This window comes from Lepidochelys kempii, chromosome 2 (genome assembly GCF_965140265.1).
Source record: "Lepidochelys kempii isolate rLepKem1 chromosome 2, rLepKem1.hap2, whole genome shotgun sequence".
In the NCBI taxonomy this organism is placed as follows: Eukaryota; Metazoa; Chordata; order Testudines; family Cheloniidae; genus Lepidochelys; species Lepidochelys kempii.
The window spans coordinates 235,089,227-235,108,217 of NC_133257.1; the positions used below are offsets into that span (position 1 = coordinate 235,089,227).

Below are 18,991 nucleotides of genomic sequence, written 5' to 3' on the forward strand. Positions count from 1 at the left end.
CAACATCATCCTATGACAATTTGACATCATTGCATAAGTTCATGTTCCCATCCTGGTTACTAAATGGGAAGAGAGTCACCCTTCTTACCTAAGTGAGAAATTCCTGTGGCTTAGTTTTCTCTCTTCCTTGGAGCATGAAAAGATCTGCATGGCTTCTGTGTTGCAGGTCCAGTTACACTGCATTCTGTGCTTTATTTAATTACTCATATCTCAGGTAACATGGGGGTGTTGCTGTGATTTGCATTCCTCATATTTTGCCTGAGACTCAGGAAGCACTGACTGAGCACCAGTCAGACAGGACAATCTGACCCAAGTAATGTTTAGGGCCACAGAACCAGCATGTCTCTCAAGCTATTAGCTGATCGTTACTGATGTAAATTTGTATAATTTTTACTGAATATACATAATATGTAAGGCTTAGTTATATAGGAGCACGGTTCTGGTTGGGCTCTGGAAGCTTCTAAAACACAGAACACAATGATCTCCACTAGAGGGCTCGCAAGCTATTTAAAGGGATACTAGCCCATTCTTATATACTGCCTAAAGTATTTAGGTAACTTGTAAATACATTTTGACTGGGGGTGGGGGGTTTGCAAACAGAAACCTTTGTAGTGTCATTTCTATACAGATTTCTCAGATATACAGATATAGTCTGCTATAGACCACCGGACCAGGGGGATGAGGTAGATGAGGCTTTCTTCTGGCAGCTCACGGAAGCTACTAGATCACATGCCCTGATTCTCATGGGTGACTTTAATTTTCCTGATATCTGCTGGGAGAGCAATACAGCGGTGCATAGACAATCCAGGAAGTTTTTGGAAAGCGTAGGGGACAATTTCCTGGCGCAAGTGCTAGAGGAGCCAACTAGGGGGGGCGCTTTTCTTGACCTGCTGCTCACAAACCGGGTAGAATTAGTGGGGGAAGCAAAAGTGGATGGGAATCTGGGAGGCAGTGACCATGAGTTGGTTGAGTTCAGGATCCTGACGCAGGGAAGAAAGGTAAGCAGCAGGATACGGACCCTGGACTTCAGGAAAGCAGACTTCGACTCCCTCAGGGAACGGATGGCCAGGATCCCCTGGGGGACTAACTTGAAGGGGAAAGGAGTCCAGGAGAGCTGGCTGTATTTCAAGGAATCCCTGTTGAGGTTACAGGGACAAATCATCCCAATGAGTCGAAAGAATAGTAAATATGGCAGGCGACCAGCTTGGCTTAATGGTGAAATCCTAGCGGATCTTAAACATAAAAAAGAAGCTTACAAGAAGTGGAAGGTTGGACATATGACCAGGGAAGAGTATAAAAATATTGCTCGGGCATGTAGGAATGAAATCAGGAGGGCCAAATCGCACCTGGAGCTGCAGCTAGCGAGAGATGTCAAGAGTAACAAGAAGGGTTTTTTCAGGTATGTTGGCAACAAGAAGAAAGCCAAGGAAAGTGTGGGCCCCTTACTGAATGAGGGAGGCAACCTAGTGACAGAGGATGTGGAAAAAGCTAATGTACTCAATGCTTTTTTTGCCTCTGTTTTCACTAACAAGGTAAGCTCCCAGACTGCTGCGCTGGGCATTACAAAATGGGGAAGAAATGGCCAGCCCTCTGTGGAGATAGAGGTGATTAGGGACTATTTAGAAAAGCTGGACGTGCACAAGTCCATGGGGCCAGACGAGTTGCATCCGAGAGTGCTGAAGGAATTGGCGGCTGTGATTGCAGAGCCATTGGCCATTATCTTTGAAAACTCGTGGCAAACCGGGGAAGTCCCGGATGCCTGGAAAAAGGCTAATGTAGTGCCAATCTTTAAAAAAGGGAAGAAGGAGGATCCTGGGAACTACAGGCCAGTCAGCCTCACCTCAGTCCCTGGAAAAATCATGGAGCAGGTCCTCAAAGAATCAATCCTGAAGCACTTGCATAAGAGGAAAGTGATCAGGAACAGTCAGCATGGATTCACCAAGGGAAGGTCATGCCTGACTAATCTAATCGCCTTCTATGATGAGATTACTGGTTCTGTGGATGAAGGGAAAGCAGTGGATGTATTGTTTCTTGACTTTAGCAAAGCTTTTGACACGGTCTCCCACAGTATTCTTGTCAGCAAGTTAAGGAAGTATGGGCTGGATGAATGCACTATAAGGTGGGTAGAAAGCTGGCTAGATTGTCGGGCTCAACGGGTAGTGATCAATGGCTCCATGTCTAGTTGGCAGCCGGTATCAAGTGGAGTGCCCCAAGGGTTGGTGCTGGGGCCGGTTTTGTTCAATATTTTCATAAATGATCTGGAGGATGGTGTGGATTGCACTCTCAGCAAATTTGCGGATGATACTAAACTGGGAGGAGTGGTAGATACGCTGGAGGGGAGGGATAGGATACAGAAGGACCTAGACAAATTGGAGGATTGGGCCAAAAGAAATCTGATGAGGTTCAATAAGGATAAGTGCAGGGTCCTGCACTTAGGATGGAAGAATCCAATGCACCGCTACAGACTAGGGACTGAATGGCTAGGCAGCAGTTCTGTGGAAAAGGACCTAGGGGTGACAGTGGGCGAGAAGCTGGATATGAGTCAGCAGTGTGCCCTTGTTTCCAAGAAGGCCAATGGCATTTTGGGATGTATAAGTAGGGGCATAGCGAGCAGATCGAGGGACGTGATCATTCCCCTCTATTTGACATTGGTGAGGCCTCATCGGAAGTACTGTGTCCAGTTTTGGGCCCCACACCACAAGAAGGATGTGGATAAATTGGAGAGGGTCCGGCGAAGGGCAACAAAAATGATTAGGGGTCTAGAACACATGACTTATGAGGAGAGGCTGAGGGAGCTGGGATTGTTTAGCCTGCAGAAGAGAAGAGTGAGAGGGGATTTGATAGCTGCTTTCAACTACCTGAAAGGGGGTTCCAAAGAGGATGGCTCTAGACTGTTCTCAATGGTAGCAGATGACAGAACGAGGAGTAATGGTCTCAAGTTGCAGTGGGGGAGGTTTAGATTGGATATTAGGAAAAACTTTTTCACTAAGAGGGTGGTGAAACACTGGAATGCGTTACCTAGGGAGGTGGTAGAATCTCCTTCCTTAGAGGTTTTTAAGGTCAGCCTTGACAAAGCCCTGGCTGGGATGATTTAACTGGGAATTGGTCCTGCTTCGAGCAGGGGGTTGGACTAGATGACCTTCAGGGGTCCCTTCCAACCCTGATATTCTATGATTCTCTGTCATCTCAGTTACTACGTGCTTACCTTTCTTCAGTCTGGCAACAACATGCCTACTGGTGACACCTGGTCTGAAATACTACTGCCAGTTTCCCCACTGCCTTACCCAGCTATCTTCACAATGGGTCTAGTAGTTTATGGCTCCATAGACATGGAAAGTGTCATTTTTTTTCTTTTTCCCTTGTGGGGAAATTTTTCTAGGAAGCAATTCAGATACCTGATTAGTCCAGAAACTTGCTCTGACTGTCACTGTAATATCCAACCTGGTGCTTGCTCACCATTGGCAAAAAGAAAACTGCACCCCAGTCCTTATATGCACTGATATCTCAGAACTATTTGGATGGCCACCATTCCCTAGTGATAGTTCTTTTTATCTGTTTAAAATTAAAACTATTACATTAGTCGAGTGCCACAAATGGCCCGAGGCTTTCTACAGGGCATATAGCTGTACTTTCTACAGTGCATATAGCCTGATTCACTTCTCACTGCTGCTGGTTTTACATTTGTGTAACTCCATCGACCTCAGTGGAGCCCCTCCAGACTTACTTTAGTGCATGTAAAAGGAGAATCAGGCTTCTTGTTTTTACAGAATCTACTGTATGAGTCACCCTTGCTTAATTAGTCTTTGTAAGCCTCTTAGCATTGCAGTGATTTCATTAAGCAATGCTAGCTACTGTGTGTGAGTCACTGTGAAGTTGGCATTAATCCTGAGGGGGATCTGAGTCGTTTTATATTAAATGCTAAAGGATTGTTCAAAACAAGAATATAACTTAACCGATATTGGTAACCGCACAGATACAACTTCATCATCCTGCTTGTCTTAAGAGCGATGGAACAAAATGTAACAGGAGGAAACATGAAGCAAAATTAGTTTATCAAAATTATTTTTTTCAAAAAGCAAACTTAAACCATGAAGTGTTTCTACCAGATTATCTTGATTCATTTATATTGCACCTTGCTTTATATTTTCTTTATGGTTTTTCTATTAACAGAATAATAAACTGAGCTTCATAATGTGCGTTAGTCCCCTTTATTGTTCAATGAGTTAAGTTACACTGACATTACTTGGTAACACCCTCTAACAAGCATACCTATGTAACTAAAATATTTTAGCAATGATGGTTGCCAAGCGACATTTCAGATAACTGAATGAAAGAAGAACTGACTTCTTGAAATCCTTCATGTATGCAGTTCGCTTGTTACTTCTATAAACTCTCAGGCAGTATTGTACATGCACCAGTCTCTGTGTTTACAACGTTGTAGACTAGAGCTGATCATGTCAGAGGCATTTCAAAGCATGCCTTGGTTTGCTAGGGATAAATGTTGTTAGCTTTAATTCCTGGAAAAATTCAATGCTTCAAAATCATTTCATTGCAGGACATTGGATAATAGCTAACCTTTCATAAGTGCAAAGCTCCAGAGAATTTAGCTTTCTCATTAGATATTTCTAACTTCTTATAATATGTGAGCAACTGGACAGGCTGGCAGCAGAGAAGGCTGGGGATGTAGAGCAGTCTAATGAAAATCTCATAGAAGTTAAGAGTTGTTGCTTACATTCAAGGTCACATGGGGAATATTACATGATCTATGCCATTGCTGCAACGAGCTCTCTCCATCTCACACGAGAAACTGCTGAAAGAGCCACATGTCAGCAAAATGTGTTGTTTTGGCCTTTTCTTTTCTTTTTTTTTTTTTTTTGAACTTATCTTTAATTTGACTGATTTTTCAAACCCAGTGTGGGAGTTGTTTTTAGCCTAACTATAGGGTATTTTTAATATAAGTATCTGACCTTTAAATGAGAGAGGAAAGAAAGGCGGCTATGATATGTGGCATTTTATGCCTGGGTATATAAACTGACAAGTCTTTAGGCCTTTATTTTTAAAAAGTTTATATTTCCACTGAAGGTTCGGGGGGGGGGGGGGAAACCTTTCTTGTTTTGCATTGCTGTATTTAGAGTAGGTATATTATTTATTTTGGATGTTATATTTGCTTGAGAAATTATGGAAAATTACTACCCTACCAAGTTCAGTCTCAGTTACAGTGGCAGAAGTTTATGTTGTTCTCTGCAACAGACAAAACGGAACCCTTATACATTTATCAATGCAACTTCCCTTATAAGTTGTAAAATGTATAAATATATTCTTTCACAAAACACAAAGCCCTTTTTGAAGTCAACGATGAAAATGTTCAGGGCATTGTATTTCCTACTGAGTGTATTTTTGTTATCCAGAAATTCCAATAATAGGAGCAAATATAAAACCCTGGATTGGTACCAGCAGAGATGGTTAGGTAGACTTATCTTTAACATACAGTATCTAGCAGTTAACGGAAGTTACAGTTAATTGTATGCAGCTAAATTCTGTTTGCTGTTATACACTGGAAATTACAAGTAATTCAGTTAATCAGTGGAGTTTTTCCACATTTTATGCTGATATAAATGAAAGCAGAGTTTAACTCATAATTTTTTAGTATGTTGGATAAAAATTTTAGACTGCTATTGTGGCCTTGCTAACCCTTACTCTTCACGGCATATGTAGCTGCAGTTCTGATACTGAGTTCTGACAGCTTTACTGCTAAATTTATTTTCAGGACATTTTTCTCAACAGACTTCTCAAGGTAAGTGCAACATTTTAGAGATTTTAATTATTAATAATAGCATTTCAGTTATCAAAAATGTAAATACTTCTATGCTACTCAGCTGCCAGTTTCCTCTTTACAGAACTCACTCACTGGTTTTGAGAGCAGATCTAAGAAAACCTATTGGATGAATTTCTAATCCTACAGGTTGAGGCTCTCTGTGTGTGGTGCACCTTTGTTGTCACAACCAATGTTAACAGTTGTCTGAGCAACAGGGGAATGGAATTGCCATACATTCACCCTATAATATGTCAGCCTCCGGTCATTGTTAGAAATGAAATTTGTACAGTAGATGTACAGCAATAAAAACCTTAATGGAATATCCAGGGACAGTATATTTTAAAATAACTTACACAGAAGTCACCTTGAGCACACAAGGCCTTGCAGAATGCTGCATTTAGAGGCTGAATGAATTCTTTTTCATTGTTTTTTTTTCCAAACAGTTGGATCTTGATGTTCCTAGTGACATCTGCAATATAATAATGATATATTTATTTTATTTTTACAGACAAGGAGCCCAAAGCTGTCTCAAAGCCCACAGCCCAATTTAGGAGACCAGGCAGAACATCTGTCCGAAGCATCTGCCGATTCTTTAGAAGCCATGTCTGAGGGAGATTCTCCAACTCCTTTTTCCAGAGGCAGCCGTACACGAGCAAGCCTTCCAGTGGTGAGGTCAGCGAACCAAACAAAGGAGAGATCACTAGGTAAAATATCTTCCAGGATCCTTCAGTGCTCTGCTCTTTGCCTGTAAATTTGGCATTGTGTTCTCTGCAAATAAAATTTTGTCTTTACAGTGTTTTGGGGTTAACAAAATACGGACATTTGCAGCACCTTATTGTTACTGCGTGTCACAAGGAGACTGGATCCTTTAAGGGGCGATGGGGGCAAGCTGTATGTGTGCCATAATTTTTATTATCTGCTTCCCAGTCTGAGGGGGTGGGATGAAGGAGGGTCACTTGGTAGTTAATGGACACCTGGGCCTTAAAGAGGACTGACAAAGTTCAGTTTGGAAAGTGGTACTACAGAAAGTGGAAGGCTCTCAGCCAGGGTCTGCAGGAGGCAGGGTACTCCAGGGGAACCAGCCCAGGGCCCCAGTGCTCTATACTGGAGCAGGGAAGGACATAAGGAACATATCCCAGAAGGGGTTGAGAACTGTACTCCAGGGAAACCACCCTGGGGGCTGAGTGCTCTATCCAAGAGCCAGAAAGACTCTTAAAGGTAGCCCAGAAATCCGACTGAAGGAAAGCCCCCAAAGGGCAAAAGAGCCTCTCTGGGACTTTTTAGTTTGGACTCTTGCTACCCTGTGTTAGGTTTGTATGTATCTTGGCCAGAGGGCTAAGCCACCTCTCCAGCATAGACTGGTGTGTGAAGAGCCAAGGAGACCCGCCTTGGGGAAGAAGGGAGACAAGGAGCACCAGCAGCGCCACACTTAGCCAGCAGGAGGTGCTACAGGACAGGCACTCCTCTGCAAGTTTATTCTTTTCAGATTAGTTCAGTGTGGAGTACTGGATGGCCCAGGGAATTGGTAGTGAGAGTATTACTGCAGTCTCCAAAAGCATGCTAGACACCTGACAGACAGACAGACAGATGTGGACCCTGCCCTGAAGAGTCTATTAACAAGCTCAGCCCAATACTGCAAATACATATTACCAAGTATTATTCTTCCTACGTGGTAGTAAACACTGCACTAAGTGATGAGTTTTTTACAAGATGGGACCTTAATTTTAGACATGAGATACAGAGCCCTTTGTCTGTATATTACATGTTCAAATCCAGCCCGATTTGTAATAAGCAAAAATGATTAATGTCTGATGGTTGATTGGTGGTGGCCCAATTCCTATTGAAAAGGGATGGTATTCACATTACCTCTGGAATCTTTTATGGCAGCCTTTGTAAAGAGAATAGGGATTTGAATGGATATGGTGATTGAACTACTCTACTTTTCCCAGGAAGTACCTTCAGATTTGAGTTGAGGCACAATCAACAGCAATTCCACCCTTCACCCCTAGGGGCTCTTCTCAGGGGAAGCTGCTCCTCCTGTCACTGCAATTTGAATTCCCCTACACCTGAAGGTTGAATTTAGCCCAATTTGTCCACAAAATATAATTTTAAACTAAAATTGGTTTTGCAATACATTTTACTTTCTTAGAGAGATTCTCTTCGCAACAGATGGATGGCACAGGTAGAAACTAGTTTTTTTAAGAATAATGCCATAGGGCAGGTAGACTGCTGTTGGAAGACAGCATAACTTGCATGCAGATTGATGAAGAAGGCATGTTTCTCAAGGGTAATAAACTGAAATGTTGCTTCTTTTCTGTAGGATCTCATTCCCCTACATGCAGAATGACATAAACCAAAGGCTGCACCATACATCACAGAGAGCTCATAAACTGATCACAGGAGTTTATTTATTCCTCAGTGATCCAAGGCAATTTCTGTCAAGAGTGTTTTGATATCTGATAAACAGAACAAATAAAAAAAAAATAGAAAACAGAACTAAAAAGGGTTCTCCAAGCCAGCAGGCACTAGCAGTGCTAAAAAGGGCAGCACACAAATCTGAGGATGTGGGAGAGAGTGGCTCACATCACTCCTCAGTGGGGCACTCTGGCCAAAGCCAGGAGATGGACTCCATGGGAAGCTTCATCCACCTCAGCTGGAAGGGACAGGTTGGTCTGATGCAGGACACTTTGAGGGGAGAGCCTGAACTTTCCACCCAAACTTACATGTTTTTAAACAAAACCTACATATTAATCCTAAACTACTGAACACTGTTCTTTTAAGACACAGGAAAAATGGTCATTTTGATGGGTTTAAGTCTAATAAACTTTACAGTGTTCTTTTAAAAATCTTATTGTCATAGACATTCATATTTTTCCAAGTCTAGTTGAGTCAGGTTGTTTTTCAAATTACAGACTGAATAAAGGTCTATTCGGAGGTGGAGTGAATGAGAGTAGTGGCAATACATTTTGGCTACCCGGGCATCATGTTTTTGTCAGTCAGTGATGAATGATTAAGGCTGTGTGTCGGTCACGTGACTTCTGCAGTGGCTGGTGCTGGCTCAAGGGCTGCCTGAGCCGGGGAGCCAGTGGGCCAGCAGCAGCAGTTTAGGTGTGTGGGAGGAAGCTAGGGACATGGGGTTGGGGTGCGGGGCAGTGCTTATCTCGAGGTGGGGGGCTCCCTGTTTCCCACCAGCATGTCCCTGCAGCTCCTAGGTGGAGGGGCCAGGGGGCTCTGCATGCTGCCTGCGCCCGCAGGCCCTGCCCCCACAGCTCCCATTGGCTGCAGTTCCCAGCCAATGGGAGCTGTGGAGCCGACGCTTGTGGCAGGAGCAGCGTGTGGAGCCACCCTGGGCTTCCCTCCCCCTAGGAGCTGCAGGAACACGCGGAGCTGGGTAGGGAGCCTGCCAGCCCACCCCCACCCCCCCCCCACACCAGCACCAACGGGGGTCCCAGGCTGCACACCGCTCCCCTCCCCTCCCTTCCCCCCACAGCACCAGCAGGAGTCCCAGGCCACACACACACCCCAGCAACTGCAGTGCCACTGGACTGCCCTCCCAGAGCACCCGCAGCCCCCTGCCCAAGTTTTAGTTAGAGGTATATAGTAAAAGTCATGGACAGGTCACAGGCCATGAATTTTTGTTTACTGCCCGTGACCTGTCCATGACTTTTACCAAAAATACCCGTGACTAAAATGTAGCCTTACTAATGATGACTGTGGGTCATTATGACATGCCAGGCTCCAATTCACGCCGTGGTGAGCCAGCGCATGTGACATTCTAGGTCTGTATCCATTTTAAACTTTGGCCATGGTTCTTGAAATTAAGGTCTTTCTTGACAAAAGGGTCTATCAGAATCAGCACATTTCTCATCAGTATGCCACCTGAGGACAAAGTGTAACATTAAAATGAATTAATCCTCCATGAGGTACAAAATAAAATATATTTTAAAATATGTATTTGAAAGCTGGGATTTCTTCCAGCTTGATAACTGTGGGGGGGGGGAAATTCTAGGAAAACTGTCAGAACAAGAATCATCTTAAACCTGGACAGAGCTCCAAAGCTCTCACCAAAGTCACTTGCAATTTGCCTAAAGGAAATAAAAATTGACAAGTACACAATTATATTATGCAACCTGTCAAAAACAGCAGTATGTGCATGTATGTGCTGGATTGCACTGATGTCATTGTTTTAATGCTTCTCAAAAGACATGCAGACTGACAAATGTTTGTGGTTTGCAAACAGTGAGATGCGACTCTGTCAGGTGCCAAGCACTTTCAATCCTCTTTGACTTCCGGGGCAGCGGAGGATGCTAGGCACTTCACAGAATCAGGCTGAACAGGCCTATTTCTGAGAAGTGCTATGTGTTTGCCACCTTCTACTGAAGACAATGGGAGTTGCAGGTTCTCAGTGTTTCTCAGGATTGGGCACTATAAACAGGGTTGGATTAAGGCAGAATCCATAGCTCTGGATACCAGACTGGGAAGGGGGTACATGGACACACAAAGGCTTGGATCTGAGGAGCCATTGGAGGAAAGCACTGACAAAGAGTGTTGGGGTCTGCCATGGGGACTTGGGAGCAGGAGAGAGTGGTAACTGAAGAGGGGGGTCAAGAACACCAGTGCATAGCTGGCTCCTGGCCTTACTCCTACCTGACGGTATCTCCACTGAGTGCTGGCTGCAGTCTGTAGGCACTCAAAAGAGGGGGCAACTTCACACACCCCATCTCCCTCTCTGCCCAGCCCAGTGGACTCTCCCACTCACTTCTGTTGGGCAGCCATGCCACAACAGATAGACCCAGCATGGGATCTGATTGATTCTTACCTTACCCTTGGGGACAAGGTTATGCTGGGATCTGAGAGAAGAATAACAGAGACTTGGTGGGATAACTCACATGACTGGAGTACTGTCATGGATGGTTATAAACTGTTCAGGAAGGACAGGCAGGGCAAAAAAGGTGGGGGAGTAGCCCTGTATGTAAGGGAGCAGTATGACTGCTCAGAGCTCCGGTACGAAACTGCAGAAAAACCTGAGTGTCTCTGGATTAAGTTTAGAAGTGTGAGCAACAAGAGTGGTGTAGTGGTGGGAGTCTGCTATCGACCACCGGACCAGGGGGATGAGGTAGATGAGGCTTTCTTCCGGCAGCTCACGGAAGCTACTAGATCACATGCCCTGATTCTCATGGGTGACTTTAATTTTCCTGATATCTGCTGGGAGAGCAATACAGCGGCGCATAGACAATCCAGGAAGTTTTTGGAAAGCGTGGGGACAATTTCCTGGCGCAAGTGCTAGAGGAGCCAACTAGGAGGGGCGCTTTTCTTGACCTGCTGCTCACAAACCGGGTAGAATTAGTGGGGGAAGCAAAAGTGGATGGGAATCTGGGAGGCAGTGACCATGAGTTGGTTGAGTTCAGGATCCTGACGCAGGGAAGAAAGGTAAGCAGCAGGATACGGACCCTGGACTTCAGGAAAGCAGACTTCGACTCCCTCAGGGAACGGATGGCCAGGATCCCCTGGGGGACTAACTTGAAGGGGAAAGGAGTCCAGGAGAGCTGGCTGTATTTCAAGGAATCCCTGTTGAGGTTACAAGGACAAACCATCCCGATGTGTCGAAAGAATAGTAAATATGGCAGGCGACCAGCTTGGCTTAATGGTGAAATCCTAGCGGATCTTAAACATAAAAAAGAAGCTTACAAGAAGTGGAAGGTTGGACATATGACCAGGGAAGAGTATAAAAATATTGCTCGGGCATGTAGGAATGAAATCAGGAGGGCCAAATCGCACCTGGAGCTGCAGCTAGCCAGAGATGTCAAGAGTAACAAGAAGGGTTTCTTCAGGTATGTTGGCAACAAGAAGAAAGCCAAGGAATGTGTGGGCCCCTTACTGAATGAGGGAGGCAACCTAGTGACAGAGGATGTGGAAAAAGCTAATGTACTCAATGCTTTTTTTGCCTCTGTTTTCACTAACAAGGTCAGCTCCCAGACTGCTGCGCTGGGCATCACAAAATGGGGAAGAGATGGCCAGCCCTCTGTGGAGATAGAGGTGATTAGGGACTATTTAGAAAAGCTGGACGTGCACAAGTCCATGGGGCCAGACGAGTTGCATCCGAGAGTGCTGAAGGAATTGGCGGCTGTGATTGCAGAGCCATTGGCCATTATCTTTGAAAACTCGTGGCGAACCGGGGAAGTCCCGGATGCCTGGAAAAAGGCTAATGTAGTGCCAATCTTTAAAAAAGGGAAGAAGGAGGATCCTGGGAACTACAGGCCAGTCAGCCTCACTTCAGTCCCTGGAAAAATCATGGAGCAGGTCCTCAAAGAATCAATCCTTAAGCACTTGCATGAGAGGAAAGTGATCAGGAACAGCCAGTATGGATTCACCAAGGGAAGGTCATGCCTGACTAATCTAATTGCCTTTTATGATGAGATTACTGGTTCTGTGGATGAAGGGAAAGCAGTGGATGTATTGTTTCTTGACTTTAGCAAAGCTTTTGACATGGTCTCCCACAGTATTCTTGTCAGCAAGTTAAGGAAGTATGGGCTGGATGAATGCACTACAAGGTGGGTAGAAAGCTGGCTAGATTGTCGGGCTCAACGGGTAGTGATCAATGGCTCCATATCTAGTTGGCAGCCGGTATCAAGTGGAGTACCCCAAGGGTCGGTCCTGGGGCCGGTTTTGTTCAATATCTTCATAAATGATCTGGAGGACGGTGTGGATTGCACTCTCAGCAAATTTGCGGATGATACTAAACTGGGAGGAGTGGTAGATACGCTGGAGGGGAGGGATAGGATACAGAAAGACCTAGACAAATTGGAGGATTGGGCCAAAAGAAATCTGATGAGGTTCAATAAGGATAAGTGCAGGGTCCTGCACTTAGGACGGAAGAACCCAATGCACAGCTACAGACTAGGGACCGAATGGCTAGGCAGCAGTTCTGCGGAAAAGGACCTAGGGGTGACAGTGGACAAGAAGCTGGATATGAGTCAGCAGTGTGCCCTTGTTGCCAAGAAGGCCAATGGCATTTTGGGATGTATAAGTAGGGGCATAGCGAGCAGATCGAGGGACGTGATCGTTCCCCTCTATTCGACATTGGTGAGGCCTCATCTGGAGTACTGTGTCCAGTTTTGGGCCCCACACTTCAAGAAGGATGTGGATAAATTGGAGAGAGTCCAGCGAAGGGCAACAAAAATGATTAGGGGACTGGAACACATGAGTTATGAGGAGAGGCTGAGGGAGCTGGGATTGTTTAGCCTGCAGAAGAGAAGAATGAGGGGGGATTTGATAGCTGCTTTCAATTACCTGAAAGGGGGTTCCAAAGAGGATGGCTCTAGACTGTTCTCAATGGTAGCAGATGACAGAACGAGGAGTAATGGTCTCAAGTTGCAGTGGGGGAGGTTTAGATTGGATATTAGGAAAAACTTTTTCACTAAGAGGGTGGTGAAACACTGGAATGCGTTACCTAGGGAGGTGGTAGAATCTCCTTCCTTAGAGGTTTTTAAGGTCAGGCTTGACAAAGCCCTGGCTGGAATGATTTAACTGGGAATTGGTCCTGCTTCGAGCAGGGGGTTGGACTAGATGACCTTAAGGGGTCCCTTCCAACCCTGATATTCATAGAATCATAGAATATCAGGGTTGGAAGGGACCTCATGAGGTCATCTAGTCCAACCCCCTGCTCAAAGCAGGACCAGTCCCCAACTAAATCATCCCAGCTAGGGCTTTGTCAAGTCTGACCTTAAAAACTTCTAAGGAAGGAGATTCCACCACCTCCCTAGGTAACGCATTCCAGTGTTTCACCACCCTCCTAGTAAAAAAGTTTTTCCTAATATCCAACCTAAACCTCCCCCACTGCAACTTGAGAACATTACTCCTCGTTCTGTCATCTGCTACCACTGAGAACAGTCTAGATCCATCCTCTTTGGAACCCCCTTTCAGATAGTTGAAAGCAGCTATCAAATCTCCCCTCATTCTTCTCTTCCGCAGACTAAACATCCCCAGTTCCCTCAGCCTCTCTTCAATAGTCATGTGTTCCAGTCCCCTAATCATTTTTGTTGCCCTCCGCTGGACATTTTCCAATTTTTCTACATCCTTCTTGTAGTGTGGGGCCCAAAACTGAAGACCCACTAAATCAACCGTTCTCTAGTCGACTCTGGTACAAGAGGAGTAAGGTAAGTAGACTGGAGAGCGTCTCCCGTCGACGCAGCGCGGTGTAGACAGCACAGTAAGTCGACCTAAGATACGTCAACTCCAGCTACATTATATTCTATGATTCTAAGGACAACCAGCAGCCAGCCTGCCTGCTTGGAAAGCTGGTATACAATAGCTGGTGATATTCATGGCTCCCTGCTTTGGGAGAAGGAGCCAGAGCAGCTGAAGTGGACCATTCAGAGAAGTTTCTTCCCTGAAATGTCTTTTAAAAATCCACTGGTCCTTATATTTGGGCCCTTGTTCTGCAAACACATAAGCACATTGCATAACTTATTTAAATAAACATAAAAGGACTTGACCCTGTGTGCGGTTATATCATTTGGGGGAAGTTGATGTTCAGAATGAATGCATACTTTTATGGACAGCGGTTAGCCCATCCCTCTGAGAAACTTATAGGAGGTGGTCCTGACCTTCAATGGGAGGGGAAGTGACAGCTGGAGGGGAGGAGGGGGAAGGTTGAGGGACAGAGGCATGTTGGGGAAGCCAGTGAAAGAGAGAGAGAGAGAGAAACAGAGTCTGTAAGTAAACTGAGAGAAACAGGCAGAGGATGAGAGGGCAGCCAGAGGGACAGAGGGAAATCAGGGCTGAGAGAAACCAAGAGTAAGTGGAGAGACTGAGACTGAGCAGGACAAACAGATGTGCAGAAGAGGGTCCCTTTCATTTAAAGCTGGTTGGTTAAGTCAATCCATGTCTGATGGTGTGTTCCTGACCATTGGTTCCGGTCATCTATCATTGATCCATGTGGTTCCCTAGATCCAGAACAGGAGAGCCAAGGGCCTTGAGATCTAGTGGGTCTGATTTGATTTGCACTGCTGCAAGCGTCACTGGAGTTAAGGCTATATCTTCAGGAAGTCACAAGAAGTATGTGAGACTCAAAGATTGACCGGGGTGTCAGACAGCATCCAGTGAGGTAGCTGAGGAAAGGGGAACCTTGAACTAGAAAAAAAATAACCTATAAGATACTAGCCTGTGCATATAGAGATATAGATATATTTCTGTATTTAGAGGTTATATTTAGCTAAGTACACTCAGTAGTAAGTTACTCTCAGTGTGTGTGTGTGTATTTTTATATATATATATATCTCCAAACCATTATATATTTTTATGATATATATATTCTTAATCTATTTGATCTATTGTAGGTAGGTAGAATCCAGTTCTGTTTGCTCTGGTTTAAATAGAGTCCCTACTATGTTATTTTTTGACAGCTAGTTGTATTATCTTGGCTACCATTAAATAACCCTTTATTATGGTGTAACATACACCCAGCTCTCACCTGCTGAGTAGATTAAACCACCACTGTAATGGACCATTACTAAATCTTGATCGATGGTTTTGGGATGCAGTGACCCTTGGATGTATTTCAAATGTAACACTATAATCCTACACTGAGAGGTCTGTTTACATCTGTTTGGCATCACCAACAGATGAGGTCAGTTTAGTGTAGGGGACCAGAGTTGAGTATTGTAGTAATTTTATCTCTGGACTGGTGAATGGTATCTCTGAGTCAACAGAATGCATCATGGAGGGGCTACAGGCACAGTTTAAAGCACTATAGACCTTATTGACTGACATTACAGGGCAAATGTCCACTCTGCCCGAGGCATTGAGGTTGTTAAGGACCACCTGAAAGGACAAGCCAGAGACACTGTAAAGTACCTTATTCCTCTGGAGAAGAGAGCACAGAGAACATTTTCAAGTTGCTGATTCGTGTGTATGGGGACAAGGCTCCTGTTGGAAATCGCTCATGAGAATTTCATGAGAGAAAGCAGGAAGAGGGTGAAACAGGAATTTTGCCTACAATCTACAGGAGAGACTCTCCAAAGTGCGGAATCAAGATAAGAGCCAAGTGACAGACCCAGATGCCATCCAGAAGGATCAACTAGTGATAGGACTGAGGGATGATGAGTTAAGACATGAAATGAAGAAGAGATTCAAGGAGCAGCATACACTGCCTTTTCCTGACCTGTTAAGGGCAACTATTGAGTGGTCTGAGGAGGATGAAAAGAATTTGGAAGGAGTTGCAAATAAAAGTAGTTATAGAGGAAAAAATGAAGTAGCCAACTGAATCTTCATGGCTGATTTGGAGAATACCCCTACTGTCTTGGAGAGTTTGAAGAAAGCAGTACAAAGATTTAGTGATCAATAAGAAGAGCTTTTTAACAGTGCATCAACCAAACCTTTCACTTGGACCAAAGCAAACAGTGCTTTCTGAGGGGCAGAAAATTGCAAGAGGTCTCCATTACAAGATGGATAGGTCAACCTGGTTTGCTATGGATGCCGTGAGTCCAGTCACATCTGGAGAGAATGACCACGTAACTGAAAAGATCAAGAAAGAATTTCCTCTCTTGATAGAGAGACAGTTGAAGTGTGAAACTCAAGTCAGGGCAGAAGATACTCTTGAAAGGGGGATGAGACACCCAATATTTCACCTAGAATAGGTTTATATATGGCAGGTCTACGGATAGAAAAACAGAGGGCCAGAGCTTCTGGAGCCAGCCCCATTGTGGAAGTGGAGATCGGAGACATGAAGACACATTTTGTTTACTTGACCTTGGGTTTAAAGTCACCACTCAGATGGCAAGTTACTTTTATAAGAACTTTGAGAGACCTAATGCTGTGGCGGATGCCAGCTGGGTAAAATTGAGGCAGCTAATAGATATTCTGGTAATTGGATGTTTGGAGGCAGATATTTGGTGTTTAGGGCAAGTATTGTCTCAGAAGTGTGTTTTCATTGTGCAGGATGATTATCTGAGTCCAGAAGACAGTGTGATTGGAGTTCCCAGGATTCTGGCCTGGAGCATCCTGAAGGATTTAGATGGCCTTTTTGGACCCTATTGCAGCTTTCAGGAGGACTGTACCACAAGGAGAGGGTCACACATCTGGGCGAGAGTAAATGCTCAGTGTCAGAAGGTTTGGTGGCCAGGGAAGATTGGACATGTGCAAGTAGCTGGGATTAAAATGTCACAATTCCACTTACGAGTGAGTGGTGCAAGGTCATTGTTTTCACCCAGAGGGACTATCCTCAAGGCAAGTTCTAATCACTCCAACTATGATAACAAGCTTACCAGAGGGGTTGTCTTAGCTCATATGCAGTGCAAAATCTCAGGAAGGAGTGGTGCCAGTCTGATTGTTGAATGCTAGTGTCTGAGCAGCCTGGTTATCTCCCTGGACCTGGGGGGCTGAGATCATATGACCAGTCAGGATAGAGCCTCCAGAAATCTTGGAGTATAGACAAGAAGGAGCTGTAGTGAGGGTTCAAGAGGCTCAGGAAAAGAGAAAGAGAGACCATCACAAAAAGCAGAAGCCAGAAACTGTTCCCATGAAAGTAGATTGGGAACTGTTGAGTCCTACTGAGAAACAATATTTAAGAGAGCTACTCCAGAAACATAAAGATGTGTTTCCAAATCTGATAGTGGTCTCGGGTATATTGAAGTAGTGGTGCATTATATACCCACTGGAAATCCAGTACCCATAAAGCACAGACATAGAAGAGTTTCTCCGTATGTGTACAAGGAATTCAAGAACCATGTACAACAATTAGTGTCTCAAGGAATTCTCAGAAAAAGTTCCTTGGGCTTCTCCTTCTGTGATCATCAGAAATGTGGATGGGTGCGTACAGTTCTGCTGTGATTACAGAAATTTGAACATGGTGACAAGGAAGGATGTCTATCCATTGCCAAGGATAGAGGAATCACTAGATGCATTGGGACAAGCCATTCTGTTCTCCGCCCTTGATTTAATGGGCTGGATATTTCCAGGTGGCTATGGGGCCTGCAGATTTTGGGGAAATGGCCTTGACTACCCCATTTGTACTGTTTTAGTGTATTCACATGCCCCTTGGTTTATGTAATGCTCCATCCACCTTACAAAGATTGGTGGAGACACTATGAAGAGATCAGCTGTTTAAGATTCTCCTAATTTATTTAGACAATATACTCGTGTTCTCACAGAATTTTAACAAACACTTGGAGTGATTAGATTTGGTTCTGATCATGTTGGTCAAACACGAACTAAAGTTAAAACCTACTAAATGTAAATTACTCAGTATTGAAGTTAAATTTCTGGGACATGTGGTGTTGGCTCAGGGAATTGCTGTTAGTCCAGAGATGAAGGCACTCGAAAATTGGCCAACACCACAGAGTCTGACTGAAGTTAGGAAAATGCTCAGTTTTATGAGTAACTACTGAAGTTTCACAGATCCCCTGTCCTTTGCATTAGCTAGTGGGGAAGCCCAAAAAGAAGGGCTAGGATAGTACCTTTTAAGTGGACACCAGAGTGTCAATGGGCTTTTGAAGAGTTGGAAAGGAGACTTATGACTGCTTCTATTCTGGCATGTCCAGATGTCAAGCTGCCTTTTCTACTGACTACCAATGCTAGTTTACATGTCTTAAGAGCTATATTGAGTTATACCACCACGGTGACAGATCATTACTAAATCTTGGTCAGTGGTTTTGGGACAGGGTGACCTTTGGATGTATTTTGACTTATAATACAATAACCCTACTGTGAGAGGTGTTTTCGCCTGCTCACCTAAGTAGTCAATTGACTTTGTCAGCAGTGATTTTAACCGGAAACTGCCTGATCCTGCCAGTACTTAAGCTTCAGTTTGCTTCAGTGGGACTTCTCATAAGAGTAGCATTACACACATGCTTAAGTAATGGCACAGTGGGGGGACTGGACTTTTAAAATCTTCCCTAATGTTTTATCTCATGACTCTCTACTTCAGTACGGACAGACAGATTTCAGTGGTTTGAGTAAAGATTTCACTGCCACATAATTCAGACATCATCATCATCATAAATATTTAGCTCTATAATAACTAATTGAATAACCCTTGCAGCCAATAGTGCATTTCATCAATAGATTATGTGACAGACCCAGACCAGTGGGGTACAGGAGTCTGGTAGAATTAAAATTTACTGGTCACTGGATGAATAGTTTTCTGTTCCCTGAGTGACCAGAGCAGGGGCTGCCCTA

At 44.4% G+C, this 18,991-nt stretch overlaps 1 protein-coding gene across 17 annotated transcripts in view; it reads left to right on the forward strand.

Annotated features, from left to right (window-relative positions):
* The window catches only part of KIAA1217 (KIAA1217 ortholog), a 547,348-nt gene that overhangs the window by 409,153 nt on the left and 119,204 nt on the right, over nucleotides 1-18,991 (forward strand). For all 17 annotated transcript variants that reach the window (XR_012157585.1, XR_012157583.1, XR_012157584.1 and 14 more), the window contains one exon: nucleotides 6,324-6,519. Coding sequence is in view for 14 of the 17 variants with exons in the window: in XM_073334251.1 (XP_073190352.1) it covers nucleotides 6,324-6,519 (196 nt within the window). In the remaining 3 variants the exon portion in view is untranslated. The remainder of the gene's footprint in view (nucleotides 1-6,323; nucleotides 6,520-18,991) is intronic.